At 38.3% G+C, this 15,409-nt stretch overlaps 1 protein-coding gene across 4 annotated transcripts in view; it reads right to left on the minus strand.

Annotated features, from left to right (window-relative positions):
• Positions 1–5,057: 5,057 nt before the first annotated feature.
• The window catches only part of CDKL2 (cyclin dependent kinase like 2), a 36,183-nt gene continuing 25,831 nt past the window's right edge, over positions 5,058–15,409 (minus strand). For 3 of the 4 annotated variants that reach the window (XM_024754168.1, XM_024754167.1, XM_024754166.1), the window contains 4 exons: positions 14,174–14,297; positions 13,838–13,944; positions 8,177–8,265; positions 5,058–7,183 (listed from right to left, as the gene is read on the minus strand). In XM_024754168.1, the coding sequence (XP_024609936.1) occupies positions 8,200–8,265; positions 13,838–13,944; positions 14,174–14,297 (297 nt within the window). In that variant the 3' untranslated portion in view covers positions 5,058–7,183; positions 8,177–8,199. Of the gene's footprint in view, positions 7,184–8,176; positions 8,266–13,837; positions 13,945–14,173; positions 14,298–15,409 lie in introns of those variants that run through there. The other variant, XR_003004404.1, reaches the window with a different exon arrangement.

Consider the following 15,409-nt stretch of genomic DNA (forward strand, 5'->3'; position numbering starts at 1 on the left):
TGGGGAATTAGATGCCCACCATCACTCAGAATAGAGGTAGATTTCATATAGTCATAGAATTGTGTGTAAAATGTGTCTTAAGTTTCTGTTTCCATGCTGGCAAAGTATTTCTCTTTTTCTATAGCCTCTTTTCAGTTTTCACTGGTGATTTATTTTTTCAAATCAACATGTTGAGAGGTATATTGAGGACTTTATTTTTAGACACAAAATAGATAAGTTGTTTCCCCTAAACAACATGCCCTACACTTTTGTAAATTCAGAACTCCAGTGGACTGACTGCTGACTTAACATACATCTTAGCTGACTGATACCGAGGTTGGAAATGTGCCTCAGGCTGTACCATGCGGACTCCCTATGCTGCATAACAATATAATCAAGAAAAGTGGCCAGAGCCACAGTGTGGACTAATTTTCCAATTTCCATTCATTGTGAGCATCAACTTACATTTTGCTGCTTGTAAATCACGCTTGAAAACCGTATTTCCAACTCATTCCAAAGATGTTCAGCGCCCTTTTGTTGGATTAGCTCTCTTGGAAGTAGCCTGAGCAGCCTTCCTGGCACTCTGCATTTGCCCATCCGCTCCCATTTCATCGTTGTGAGGCAAATTTACTTTCATAACTCTTCAGGGTTTTTTTCTTTTGCTCTGGATTCTCAGTGAAGTCCACAGCTCCTCCTCATTGCCCCCACGCTCCCACCAGCCTAGCTCTCCTCCAGCCACTGGTTCTGCCTTGCTGACCTCTGAGTCACCAGCCACCTGCTGACAGTAGGGGAGCCCTGATCCAATCAGAGAGACAAACGCCACGTGCGTTGGGTCTCCTCTGCTCCCACTATGCTTCCTAAACCTTTAACAGAGAGTTTAACTATCAATGTCCACCAGGGCGCGCCCCTCCACGGCCGGCACCATCTGATGGCCCGTCGATTACAGCTCTTCCTTGCCACCCCTGCGGTTCAAATAGATTACGCAATCCTTAACACTGGGCCCTTAAAAACGGGGCAAGAAGACGGCTTATTGCATGGACAAAAGAGCAGATAATACCCCTCAGGTGAAATTTAATACCCCTCAGGTGAAATTTATCAGGTGAAATTTCTCTCCTTGGGAAGGAAATCGCTCTCTACTGCCCCCTCTTGGATCGCGCTTGACAGCCCTGGGCAGTCCTGGGCGGAGCCAAAGGAGTAAGGTGTCGTCGTAGTGAAAAGGATGTAAGGCCAGCTGCAGCAACCCTCGAGCTCAGACCTTTCACAACCCTCCTTAAATAATTCCTGTCCATCCGAACAGAGCTGACGTCTTCATTCCTCTGCCCTAGAAGGGAAAAAGTGCTTCTCTCGCATTAACTTATTTCCTCCCAAGACTCAGCAGAAGAAAGGGCATCTGAACACCTTACTTAGGATGACAAGTATAATTTAAAATACATTCTTCTGGCTGGGCTGCATTTCCCAGTTTAAAATAATTTTTGATCTACAATATACTTTGAGGCAAGCTCTATTATCTGAATCTGGTGTTTACCTTTGTTTTCAGGAAGTATGAAACACATCTACAAAGGAAAATCTCCAACACTCAAGCTAAAATCTGCCTCACTTCTTAAGACCTTTAGTATCCTTTCTTCAAAGAAGGAACCCAAGTGACCAATAAATATCTAAAAAGAAAAAATATATGAAAACATGTGTAACCTCAGTAGTAACCAAGAAAATGTAAACTAAAGCAAGACAATCTTCACTCAGCAGATTGGTCCACACGGAAATTATTAGTAGAGGCGTGGCGAGTACTTTCCCAGACACTGTTGGTGAGAATGGAAATTGGTACGGCATTTTTGGAGGACAATTTGGCAGAATGGGTGAAAATCTAAAAGGAAGCATACAGGGCTTCCTCGGTGGCGCAGTGGTTGAGAGTCCGCCTGCCGATGCAGGGGACACGGGTTCGTACCCCGGTCCGGGAGGATCCCACGTGCCGCGGAGCGGCTGGGCCCGTGAGCCATGGCCGCTGGGCCTGCGCGTCCGGAGCCTGTGCTCCGCAGCGGGAGAGGCCACAGCAGTGAGAGGCCTGACAAACCCAAAAAAATAGATAAAAATAAAAAGCAACCAAAATAAAAAAAAATAATAAAAATAAAAAAAATAAAAGGAAGCATACATTTGCAGCTTCACAACATCCTTATCTGGTGAGCACTGTGACTGTCTTCTCCAGCATCCATGTCCTGTATGCCTCCCCAGCTATGCGGAAGCCTGGTGGTTCCATGGGTTGGCTGTCATTAGCCTAACCCAATCAGTATAATCCTGTTTCCTTTTGCTCTTGTTATTAATTCAGGCAAAGGAATTTAACAGAGCCCCAAGCCAATCAGTGCACACCATTCCCCTGGCTACAATGCTTGATTCAAGGTGAGCAGTGTCCAAATCTGGCTTAATAAGAGTAAAGTGAAGTTTTGTTTATGGCTGGAGAAACATGCTTCCTCCTCTGTAAGTGGATGAGGATGCGTGTAGCTCCAGGAGCCTAAGCTCCCAAAGTTTTTATTATCTAAACAAAAAAAATTTTAACTGATTCCAGATCTAAGTAATCATGACCATATATCTATTTCAACAAACACCCATGGGTCTATCATTTATTGAGTGACACTGAGTAACCTTCTTAACTTTCAAAGCCTATGCAGTAAGTCCCCTACATACGAATGAGTTCCGTTCCAAGAGCGCGTTCGTTAAGTCCTGTTTGTTCATAAAGCCAACAGGGTTAGCCGAGGTGCCCAACTCACACAGTCGGCTATATAGTACTGTACTGGAATAGGTTTATAATATTTTTCACACAAATAATACATAAAAAACAAACCCAAAAAATAAAGAAAACATTTTTAATCTTACAGTACAGTACCTTGAAAAGTACAGTAGTACCAGCTACATCACTGCTGCTTTTACGCTTGCTTCCGGGCATCCTGGGCTTGAAATAAAGATACTGTGCTACTGGACTCTATACAGTACTGTACAGTAAAGTACACAAAAGCACAACCACTGGTAGAGGATGCACGCACGTGACAATGTACGCCAGACACGTGAACTAACTCACGTGACTGGACACACGAAAGCACGTTCACAACTTTGAAAGTTCAAAAATTGAAGGTAGAGGACTTACTGCACTTTGCCTCTAAACCATGACTAACATTCCTACCTTCACAGGGTTACTATTATTATCGTCACGTAGAAATCACAGAGCTAGATGGTGTGGAACAGAAATAGACAAATAAGATGTAGTTCCCCATCTTTAGAGACACAGAAATTTTGGTGGGGGCGGAGACACTGGGTACTGTACTTGCCCGTGTGCCTTCAGAATCTGGCCCTGACTCTTCTGGAGGGTCTAGGAGCAATTTAATAAACAGCTTTTCTACTTAAAAAATATACAGTGGAGGAGACAGACAGGTAGGTATACATGTAAGCAAAAGGAGTGATGATCTAAGGAAGAAGACTAAACGCAGGTTCAGGAGGGAAGTAACCAATGGGAACATTGCTGTGGGATGGAAGGATTGTTTTAAATTCTAGTGGCAATGTTAATGGAGACTGCTTTCTGGAACTAGAGGCATGGAGATAGCTAAATGGAGGTAAACTGACATTAAAAACCTGTTCTCTTGACTGATAAGAGAGCCTACCCTAGTGTAGGGACAGGAAGACATGCTGAACTGAAATATTTTGGTTTCATTTCCCTGACTCCTTCTTTTTTTTTCTGATTTAATTTTGTTTTTTAAATTTACCTTTGGCTACGCTGGGTCTTTGTTGCTGCGCACGGGCTTTCTCCAGTTGCAGCAAGCAGGGGCTATTCTTCGGTGCACGGGCTTCTTATTGAGTGCAGTGGCTTCTCTTGTTGCGGAGCACGGGCTCTAGGTGCGTGGGCTTCAGTAGTTGTGGCACACAGGCTCAGTAGTTGTGGCTCACGGGCTTCGTTGCTCCATGGCATGTGGGATCTTCCCGGACCAGGGCTCGAACCCATGTTCCCTGCATTGGCAGGCAGATTCTTAACCACTGCACCACCAGGGAAGCCCGACTCTTATTTAATTCACATTAACCAACAATACAGTTTTCAAAGTTTTGCTAGAACCTTCCTCACTTCTACAGGAAGTGATCTGGCATGCCAAAGTACAACAAGTAGGGATTAAATAAGGCTATGCCATGGGGGGAAATAAAATTTCACTGAAAGCAAAGGAAAATGACATTTGGTGGATGGGTTTTTGTTTTGTTTTCTGTTTCTCAGCATATAATAGAGTCGATATCAGATATCCACAAACATCTACAAACACAAACCTCTAAATCACAAGTTACTTACAAGTGATGATGAGTGATTTGTGGGAAGGCACTTCTCAGAAAGACGTGTTAAGAAATAGATAAGCTTTATGGTAATTACATTTTCAAGTTACTTCATGTCTGAAGCTATAAAGAGAGAAAATAAGACACTTTAAAAAGCAATGTGAGAACATAATTTTTCATTCACATAGAGGAGTGTTAAGGACCCATTTCCAATTCTAAAACACAACACAAAACAATAGAGAAAAATCCATTTAGCCTAATTCTCTAGGACTAGCCTTAAAACCTTAAAAGCAGTGATGCTGGTGTTTCTAATTCCTGCCAGTGGTTCGGTTACATAGAGGAGCATTTAGAAAACAAGTGAAGTACATTTTTCCGTCTAGTCTGACTCATAATTTAGTACAGATCCAGCCTTATATTGTAGCACAACTAAAATAAAGGAACCAGTAATGAGAGAGTCACATAAGAAAACACATCTTCTGTGTCCCTATTTCTATAGGAAGTCAGCTATTCTAACCAAGCAAGGATTCTCAATCAGGAGAACCAGGTTCTAAGCGTAAGTCTGTCACAACTTTTACCAAGTCATCTTTACAAGACATGCTACTTTAGGACCAGGTTGCTTGTATCACTGGCTGTACAAGAAAATTAACTTGCCACCCCTATATACAAAATTTCAAAAAGAGAATTAACAGATTATTTCAAACTTATTTGTTAAAACTGTATGGTGTTGTATACATTATTCATGGTCTCTTAAATAAATTCAAGTAAAAACCATTTATGGAGCTCAGTAAGATATAATATTTATTAATTTTAAAACATACATACACACAGCAAGCCCACTTCCCCCCACCAGTACATATACATATTTTCTATTAGTAAGTGGCTTAATCACATCCTTGTAGGTGAGACAAAGTAAAGTAATCTTAAACTGAAAAAAGGGATTATTTTGGTTCAGTGTCTATGGCCCCAATTTGCAAAATCTTCTTTTTCAAGTTCTGCCACGGTTCTAACCAGATATGATCCTCAAGTCTCAAGTTGGACTTATAGTGAATAACTTTTAGTTCTTTAATTCTAAAGTTCACAAAATGTTTTAATAAACAAAAAATACCAAAAGCAAATGAGAAGGTAATTGATCTTGGACCCTCAGACACTGGGGTGATATTTTCACACTGATCTTTACATAAAAATAACACTGAAAGAAGCTAGAGAAACACTTGGCTTTTAAGTATTATCTGCTTTCCATGCTAGAGTCTGTTGACAATATTTTTCAGAGTAAAAATAAAATAATAATATTTTAATGTGAAGCCTACAAATACTTACACGCTAATTTTGTTCAGCATGTTAGCCACACCAATCTAGTCAAACACCTGGTCAGAGTTTAAAGATAGAGCTTCAAAACCAAGACCAAATTTCAGTTGAACCACCTATAGACTCTACATTGGAGTCCCTTATTTTGCCTCTGGAATGTCCTACTCTTTTGAAAGCCCAAGTGTCTAAGGTCAGAATTTCAATATTAAGCTCTTTAGAGTAATAGAGAAAAGTGCTAGTTAAATGTTTGGGCTAAGTTCTAGTCAGTGCCTTTTAGAAAAAACAACATATTGCTCATTGCTTAAGGCAAAAAAAAAGCCCACACAAGTTCTGGCCCCCTTAACAACCATCCTCTAAGATAATGAACGCAGAGCACAACTTACAACCCAGAAACCAAAACCTGCAGTCCAATTGGTTTCACTCTCCCACCTAAAAGTTGTGAACCAGCGCATTAGAAAAGATGCGTGGGCTGTGGGTAAATGATTTTGCACCTTGTGAAAAGCTTCGGGGGAGGCCTTGGAGGACCCAAGGAGACAGAAACGTCTCTAGGTTCTGTCTGATATCACCTTCAAACTATCAGTGGGACAAGAGTGAAGTCCTAACAGTGGATATTCCCTCCCCAGAACTTCTCCAGCTGGGGAGTTCCATAGCAACTGGCCCAGAAAAGAGTCATCAGCCCTAGTCAGTTGGTAACCCAGCTTCCATCCCCAAATTTTGTATGTCTACCTCTTTTTTTTAATGAGAAGCACAGGGCACAGCTCCAAGGTAAACGTACAAAATTCTCCTTCATCACTCTTGTTCCAATCACGTTCCTACACACAAGAACATTAGCACCAGAATCTCATAAAACAGAGGACTACCCAATGCCAGAGTCATACTAGGTCATTAGAAATAAAAGGCTTCTTTGCGACATTTGCTTTAGTGTGGTTCTTAGAAGATCAGCAGAGAGGCCAGATTCCCACAATAACACTGATCAAACATCAACAATAATCACAGAAACCAAAGATGTACATCCATCCACAGAGAGCAGTTACATTTCTCCTTAAAGCCTAGAAAAAAGCAAGATTTTTAAATGTGTTTTATAGTTAAGTTAGGGTAAAGGAAACATTTTCTCCTACTGATCCTAGGCTTTTTTTCATTTTCTTCAACTGATCCTAGTTTTTATCACCTACCACCACCAAACCCACTCCCAAATAAATGTACACATTTATACAAATAACACACAAGATTCAATGCATAAACAACACGACCTTTTAAATGCTTCTCTCTTTCTCCCTTTTTTTTTTTTACTCACTTTAAATACACGATCTACTAATATTAAATACACGTTCATGTAACAAGAACTCTATCGCTATTCTTTCACTGGATACATCTTGGAATAGCATCAGTGGACTTGAAAAGTGATGGGATAACATTTGGGAAGGGACAGTTGTTCAATGTTCCTTTGAAACACATGGATGTCTTAGTCTTTTCTTCTGCTGCAAGGCCTTTCTCAGAAAATGTAGTCAGTTCAGAAGTCAAGGCTCAAAACCACAAATCTCTGCTTCTAGGATATCAGCACTTTCGTTGCACAAGGATGTCATCTCAAGTGCTAGGGCAGCATCTAAAAGCAAAGGGGGATATATGCCACCAAATAGTTTACATATATTCTTCCTAGAAATTGATTTCTACCTCACTTGCTTTCTCATATTGTATATATTGACAGTATTGGTAGGTATTACATGGTCTAAGAAAACCTTAGATCATATGTATAAAAAACAAGATTTTAAAGACAGTCTTCAGGATAATTATCCACCAAAACTACCATGTATAGCACAACATCTCCTTTTGTGTAAATAATGACTAATTTTGACAAAATAGATACAAGTTTTATAGAGCTTGCAGTTTATGCAGTATGTATAGCAAATGCGTTGCAATGACTTCTACTAGGCCCTTGGAAGGGACCTGTAAAAATGAGAAATTAAAACTTAAGATTTATGCACATCACAGTAAATTCACATTTGATGTCACAGACATTCAAAATGCTTTGTGGAGGTTAACAGGTTAATTCCAAAAACACACTTATAAGAATGCAGGATTTTATTTTTGAATGACTTGTGTGAACTCACATAGCAAATTATCACCCAAAAATGTCTGATTTTTTTCTCTTTTTTTTTTTGGTTTTGGTTTTTCAGTACTAAAAAGTTATATTTAAAATGAAGGCAATCACTTGGTATGATCCCTCTTTATTAGGAAAAAGATTACCAAGCAATCATTTACTCTTTCTTGCTTTACAAATCCAAAGGGCGAATGACTGATACGGGAGATAAGTATTTATCCTTCTGGAGCACTTGTCACCCTAAGTTCACATTACTGTATCAATAAAATACAGGACATTAGTTTAAAAGCAAGAGGTGCAAGCGCTATGAAAAGGGATTTCATCACAGAGACAAAGCTACTCCTGTTTTTTTAAGTAGTACAATTCTTTGTCTATCAAGAGTTCTCATAGAGTCAATCATTGGAGTATGTTTCAGCTGTAGAATTTGTTGCTTCAGCAAGCTACGAAATATCTCCCACAAAAGGTTACACAGCTTCAAGGGTGAGAAATCAGACCTACCCAGCTCAGAACCAAAATGACAGTCAGTGCTGGTGTTCCACTGGAGGCAAATCGGCCTCTGAATCATCTGACAGGGGAGATCCTGATACCTACAAGTTAATAATTGAGCATATAGAGTCTCAGTAATTGTAAAAGTCTTACTTCCTCAAAATCCCAGTTCTTGTTCAAATATCAGATGATTAGAACTTGGGAACTAGTCATAGCTCAAGTTGCTTACACAGAAGAAGATGAAGTAAAGGCTTCATCTTATTCTTTGACCTCTTTGTTGATACATATGTTAAAAGATACTTCTGATGTGCCAGGGCAATGTAAACCCACTATAACCCATGTCTACCTATCACCAAAATAAATGAACAAACAAAACAAAACAAAACCTTTTAGAAAAACAGCTGAGGATTAAGGAAAAGAGTCAAAACTTGGAGATGTATCCCTTCACAAGGGGGTAGGTTTCCAATTTTGTTTGTTTTTCACTTCTATGACTTTGCCCAAAGGGCAAGCCCTAGTCTCAGAGTCGTAAAGAAGTGCAAGAAGCTAAAAGTCTGAAAGGAACCCCATCTTTATAGTCAGAGAAACCAGAAAAAGGGGTCCCTGCAGGGCAAAAAGTATGGGGGGGGGGACTCCAGAGGGAAGAGAACTAGAGAAGGGGACCCTCTAATTCTATGTATAAACCCACAGAAGTCTCCATCCAGTTCCTGAGGTATGCATGCATGGGATAGCTCCCAACAGCATAGCAATTGTCTAAATTCAATTTAGAGAAGTGAATGAGATTTTAATCACTTGTACAAGCCTCCAGCTAAGCCCTGAACTACACAAGTGCAGGACAGATGCAAACTAGGATGACAAAGACTTAGAGAACTGAGATTTAAACCACCTCTCACAGAAGGTAAGGCAGAATTTACAGTGTAAACAAAACTTGGGTGACTGCTTACTAAAATAAAAATTTCAACATTCTCCTGAAGATTATAACAAGACCCAGAGACTATACAATACAACGTTTACAATATCCGAGATACAATTCAAAATTACTGGACATAAAAAGATCCAGGAAAGTGTGATTCATTCTCAAGGGAAAAGGCAGTCAAAAGATAAAGGCAATCCTGAGGTGGCCCAGATGCTGGAAATTTATATATACTTGAAATGAATGAAGGGACAGGAATTCTTAGTAGAGAAATAGAATTTCTAAAAAAGAACTAAGTGGATATTTTAGAACTAAAAAATACATTATCTGAAATTTTAAAATTACTAGCAGAATGGAAGTGACAAAGTAGTCAAAGAACTTAAGGAAGGATCCATAGAAATTACTCAATCTGAAAAACAGAATGAAAAAAGATTGAAGAAAGTGAACAGTCTCAGGAACCTGTGAGAAAATACCTACCAAAAGGTCTAACATATATGTCATTCATTAGAACTTCAGAAGGAGAAGAGAAAGAAATTAGGCAGGAAAAAAATGTTTGAAGAAATAGTGACCAAAAACTCCCCAAATTTGGTAATAGAGATAAATTTACAGATTCAAGAAGCTTAGCAAACTCCAAAAGGATCCATTCAGAGAAAACTATGCCTAGACATATTATATTCAAACTAATAAACACAAAAGGTAAAGATTAGATCTTGAAAGCAGCTAGAGAAAAATGAAACATTACTTAAGGGTAACAATTCAAATACCTGAGAATTTCCCACCAGAAATCGTAGAGATCAGAAGACGAAGAAATAATACCTTTATAGTCCTGAGAGAAAAAGAAATTTTTTCAACCTACCAACTCAAATTCTATATCCAGTGAAAATATATTTCAGGAAAGAAGGCAAAATAATGTCATTCCCAAATGAAAGAAAACTAAAAGAGTTTGTCACCATCAGACCTGCTCTGCAAGAAACACTAAAGGAGGTCTTTCAGATTGAAGGAAAATAATACCAGAAAATAAAACTGTAATCTTTAAGAATGAAGAACAACAGAAACAGTAAGTAGCTAGGTAAACATAGAAAACTACTTTCTTCCCATAAAATACTTATGACTATTGAAAGCAAAAGGTATAACATAGCATAGTGAGGTTTTCAATGTATGTGAACAAAATACAAATGCAAACAGTAACATAAAGTTCAGGTGGGAGGAACGGAAATACATTTGCAAGGTTTCTACATTTTATAAGTGGTACAATATTTACTCTAAGTAGACTATGAAAGATTAGTTATGTATACTGTAATCCCTAGAGAAGTCACTAAAAAATAATGCAAAGAGGTATCTCCAAAAAGCCAATACTAACAATATTCAAATACAAAAGAAGGCCGGAAAGGGAAAATAGAGGAACAAAAAACAACTAATGAAAAGACAGAGCTATATCCAAACATATCAATAATCACATTAATGTTAATGGCCTAAATATTTAGTGGTAGGCAGGATTCTAAAGATATTCCACTAAGATTCCTGTCCCTGGCTAGTCAATCAAACTAATTTAGCTATTGCTGTGAAGGGACTTTGCACATGGAATTAATGCTATTAATCAGCTGACCCTAAGATAGGAAGATTATCCTGGTGGGCCCAAGAAATCACATGTGCCCTTAAAATGGGAAGAACGTCAGAAAGATGAGGCAGAAGGGGACGTAAGAGAGAGTCAAGGAGTAAGAAAGGTTCAACCACTGTTGCTGGCTTTGAGGATCATGGAATTAGGCCATGAGCCAAGGAATGTGAGTGGCCTCAAGAAGCTGAGAACGAGAACAACTCCCAGGAGCCAGCCAGCAGGGAAACAGGGACCTCAGTCCCACAACCACATGGAACTAGATGCTGCCAACAACGTGAATGACCCTGGAAACGGATACCCGCGCGAGCCTCCAGAAAGAAATGCAGCCCTGCTGACATCTTGGTTTCAGCCCATGAGACTCTTAAGGAGAGCAGCAGCTGTGCCTGGACTTCTGACCTATGGAAGCTATAATAAATGGAGATTGTTTTAAGTTGGTAGTAATTTGTTAGCAGAAATAGAAAACAAACAGACATTCCAATTAAAAGAATCAGAATTGAGAGAATAGCTACAAAGGGAAGACCCTAATTTATATGCTGCTGGCAAAAGAAACACTTTAAATACAAAACCAGATAGGTTGAAAGTAAATGAAAGTAGAAAGATGTACTATGGAAACAAATAAGTGGAAGTAGGCTGGAGTGGCTACTTTAATCTCAGATAAAATAGACTTCAAGGCACAGAGCACCATGAGAGAAAGAGACATTTCATAATGATAAAAGGGAGAATGTATCAGGAAGACAAAGCAAGTATAAATGTGTATGTACCTAATAAGACAGATTTAAAATACATGAAGCAAAAATAGATGTAAGAGAAAAACAGACAATTCCACAATCATAGTAAAAGATTTTGACAGCACCCTTTCAGGAACTGATGGAACTAAACAAAAAAATCATCAAGGATATAGAATATCTAAACACTATCAACCTTAATTGGATTTCACATTTATAGAATACTGTATCCAACAACTAAAGAATATACATTATTTTCAAGAGAACAAGGTTCATTCACCAAGACAGACCATGTGCTGGGCCATAAAACACATCTCAGTGAATCTAAAAAAATCAAAATCATACAGAGTATATTCTCTGACCATATGGAATTAAATTACAAATTAATAATAAAATATCTAAGGAACGCCCAAATATCTAACTATTAAACAACACATTTCTAAATAATTACTGGGTTAAAGAAGAAATTACAAGGAAAAATGTTTTCGTGTTTGAATGGAATGATAATGAAAATACAACATATCGAAATTTGTGGGATGAAGAAAACAGTGCTTAGAGGAAAAAATCTGAAGCTACGTCTCTAAGTACATAAGACATGTAAGCATGTAGGGGGTGAGGGAGTGGAGACAGATTCCATGGATTAAGTAATATTGTACTTACAAAATCTATCTTACAGATTGTTCCCGAGGTACATAATAGAGTTTCATAAATGTGAAAATGTTTGTGTTATGTACAGAAACAAAATGTAGTTCAGTGCATAGATGAATACCATAAAGTAAGACTGCAAAGCAGGTCACAGCCTCTGCCAGCAGGGCTTTTGCTTTCAGTCTCCTGTTCTCTTTCCACTCAGATTTTCCAGACATAAGCTCGTGTTACTTTGGTGTTAATTTGTGTTTTTCACTACAGCTACTTTCTTCTTTATTTTAAATGCAAATGGAAATTTAACAAATAAACTGAGAGTAAAAATGCAGAACCAGTGTATAAATATAAAAGGATTAGTTCCGAACGAGAAATAAAAATATTGAAGAAGTGGGAAGGCAGCCAAAGCCTTTCTTCCATTGCATGAAACTAGATTGAGCTATGTCAACCCTGAAACGTGATTTGAACAACAGTGTGCTCACAAAGAGCAAGTGGAAAATCCTGCAGCTTTAAAATCCATATTTAAGTTTAGAAGTATACAGGAATTTCCTGAGACTCTGTAGTCCCTCAATGTAAAATCTGTGGCAGTGATTCATCTTCACACAACAGGAATTTGTTTAGCTTTGACGATGTTGCTCCCAAAATTGCTGGCAAGAGATAAGGCAAAAGCAGCAGCAGTCTGTAAATGTTTTTTTCAGAATCACTGGGTAACTGCCTCTGCAACTTGTTATCCTCAACAATATCATTCCCCTTGTTTGCAGAGCTCTACAAAATAATTTAAAGAGTAACAGTAGGAAAAAGCATCGGCATAGAGAAGGAGGCTACCTACAGGGGCTGTCTATGAAATGGAAATCCTTAAACAATGAGGATGGAGAATTCCAAAACAAAAGGTGCCTAGCATCAAGCAAAGGTGAAAATCTGTTTGAAGAAGTAAAAGGAAAGTTCAATGATTCATATCCCAAGTTTGTAGTTAGTTAGGGATGGCTCAGGAGATTAAAAAGTTGGCCAGTTTTCTTAGTGATATGACTGTTGTTGATATAAAAGTAGCAGAAACATAAATATTCTGAAGAGATAAGAGGAATTATAGCAAAAGACTATATGGAATAGAAAATCTTTAGCATGGATGGAATGGATTGCCCCGGGGAAAAGTGTCAAATGGAGAATACATTTTAAGATAATAAAAACTATTCCAGGGCTTCCCTGGTGTCGCAGTGGTTGAGAGTCCGCCGATGCAAGGGACGCGGGTTCATGCCCCGGTCCGGGAGGATCCCACATGCCGCGGAGCGGCTGGGCCCATGAGCCATGGCCGCTGAGCCTGCGCGTCCGGAGCCTGTGCTCCGCAACGGGAGAGGCCACAGCAGTGAGAGGCCCGCGGACCGCAAAAAAAAAAAAAAAAAAAAAAAAAAAACAACTATTCCAAAAAGAGTTTCACTCTTTGAAAGGTAACAACTTTGGTATTAATGCAGTGAAATATCATAAACTACCATAAAGCCTATAGTTATATTAAAGCCATAGCTAGGCTACATACACGCATGCACACACACACACAATTTTTTAATCTATGAAAAATTGATCACTGTAAACTGGGAAATGTTCATGTAAATATATATGTAATACGGGTAGTTAATGCAATGAACCATAAAACAAAATTTAACAAGCAAAATTTTATAGATCCCACTAATAAACCTGCCCAATTCTTAAGAGCAAACTCTCCATAGGACACTTTAAAAGGAAATATGAGAGAGACCCGAGTTCCATGCATCCTACAGAGAGTATTTCTATACCTGATGTAATGCAGTATTGAAGGTGTGCAAGTCAATAGCGACCAGAGAAGGAATTCGAGATTCTGAAAGATTTTTGTTCTCCTTCTTTATTAGCCTGGAATTTCGAGCTAGATAAAAATAACCATAAACACAGTGAGAAAATCAGACGTTTTTGTTAGTTCTTCACATTCAGTATCTGTCCCTTGGTATATACTTATTGTACATAAGTCTGTACATTTTCACATACTTAAATATGTAAAGTTACTATAAATTTTTAATATTGTATTAGTTTACTTAACATACATTTTAAATAATGTAAACAAAAGGGCTGAAAAAGTAAAAGCGTTACAAACATACCGATGCCTTCCAAGGCTTTTAGTTCAGGGAGATGATTATAGTTTAGTTCAGGCAAACGGACATCTCTCTTTGAGTATTCCCTTCTTTTCTTATTTGCCTGAAGTAGACTCTTTTCACTAGCAACCTAATATCATCAGAATGGTTAACACAAATGAATTAGCCTCCAGGTAAGCTTGCCCCCTTTCGTAACTACTATGTTCGTATCCTAAAATTTATAGAATTGAAAAGCTAGAATAATACAAAATTTGAAGAACACTAATAACATACAAAACAATTTCATCCAGTATTTCAAACCTCTTCCTCTTTAAATCTATTAAAATTACTAACAAGCAGATTGGTTGGTTGCTATGAGTTTCTCCTTCTCCCTCCACCAAACTTCAGTGTAAGTCCTGGCAAGTAGTACAAGGTTAAAAGATGGGCATCAGTGTCCTGGTCTTTCAGGCCAGCAAGGTCAGGTCTTATGACACTTGCTGGGCTTTTTAGCATAGTTGCTGTTGCCACATGAATTTTTGAATAGTACATCTTGTCATGTATATCACATCTCCTAGCACATTTTTCACTTTCCCAATGATAATCTTGTGACTCATTTTTTTACATCTGTCCTTGTCTTACTCCTCACTGTTAGCAAATATCATTTTCCTAGAAATACAGTTTATTAAGTATAAAATTATAACTTTAATCATATTCCTAATCTTTCTAAGCACTATTACTTCATATTTGATAAAGTCTGGAAAAATAATAAAGAGAAGAACAGCACAGCAGCACTTCAATTCTGCACCTTTATGAATTTGACAAGTTCCCAATCTGTTTCATTTGAGAATCACAGAAACTCTACATTCTTTTCCACATTTTCAAAACAGATGATACATAGAGAGATTATATGATTTACTAAAAGGAAAGAAACCAATATAGATAATGAAATCCTATGTATGTCCATGTATATCCACGTATATGTATGTATCCATGTATATCCACGTATATGTATGTATAATGAAATATACACACAAAGAGTATAATGACAGTGTTAAGCCACTGAGATTCCAGATACCTCGAGCTTAATATTCTGTGAATTATGCTACTCTGCCTCTCAGAAAGTCTTCAAAAGTCCTGTAGTGAGCTTTTGAGTGTCTTTCTTTTGGCTGTTTCTATTTGCTCTCTCTTTTTTTAAAAAAATAAATTCATTTATTTATTTATGGCTGCGTTGGGTCTTCGTTGCTGCACATGGGCTTGCTCTAG

Source organism: Neophocaena asiaeorientalis, unplaced genomic scaffold, assembly GCF_003031525.2.
Source record: "Neophocaena asiaeorientalis asiaeorientalis breed wild unplaced genomic scaffold, Neophocaena_asiaeorientalis_V1.1 scaffold148, whole genome shotgun sequence".
NCBI classification, from domain to species: Eukaryota; Metazoa; Chordata; class Mammalia; order Artiodactyla; family Phocoenidae; genus Neophocaena; species Neophocaena asiaeorientalis.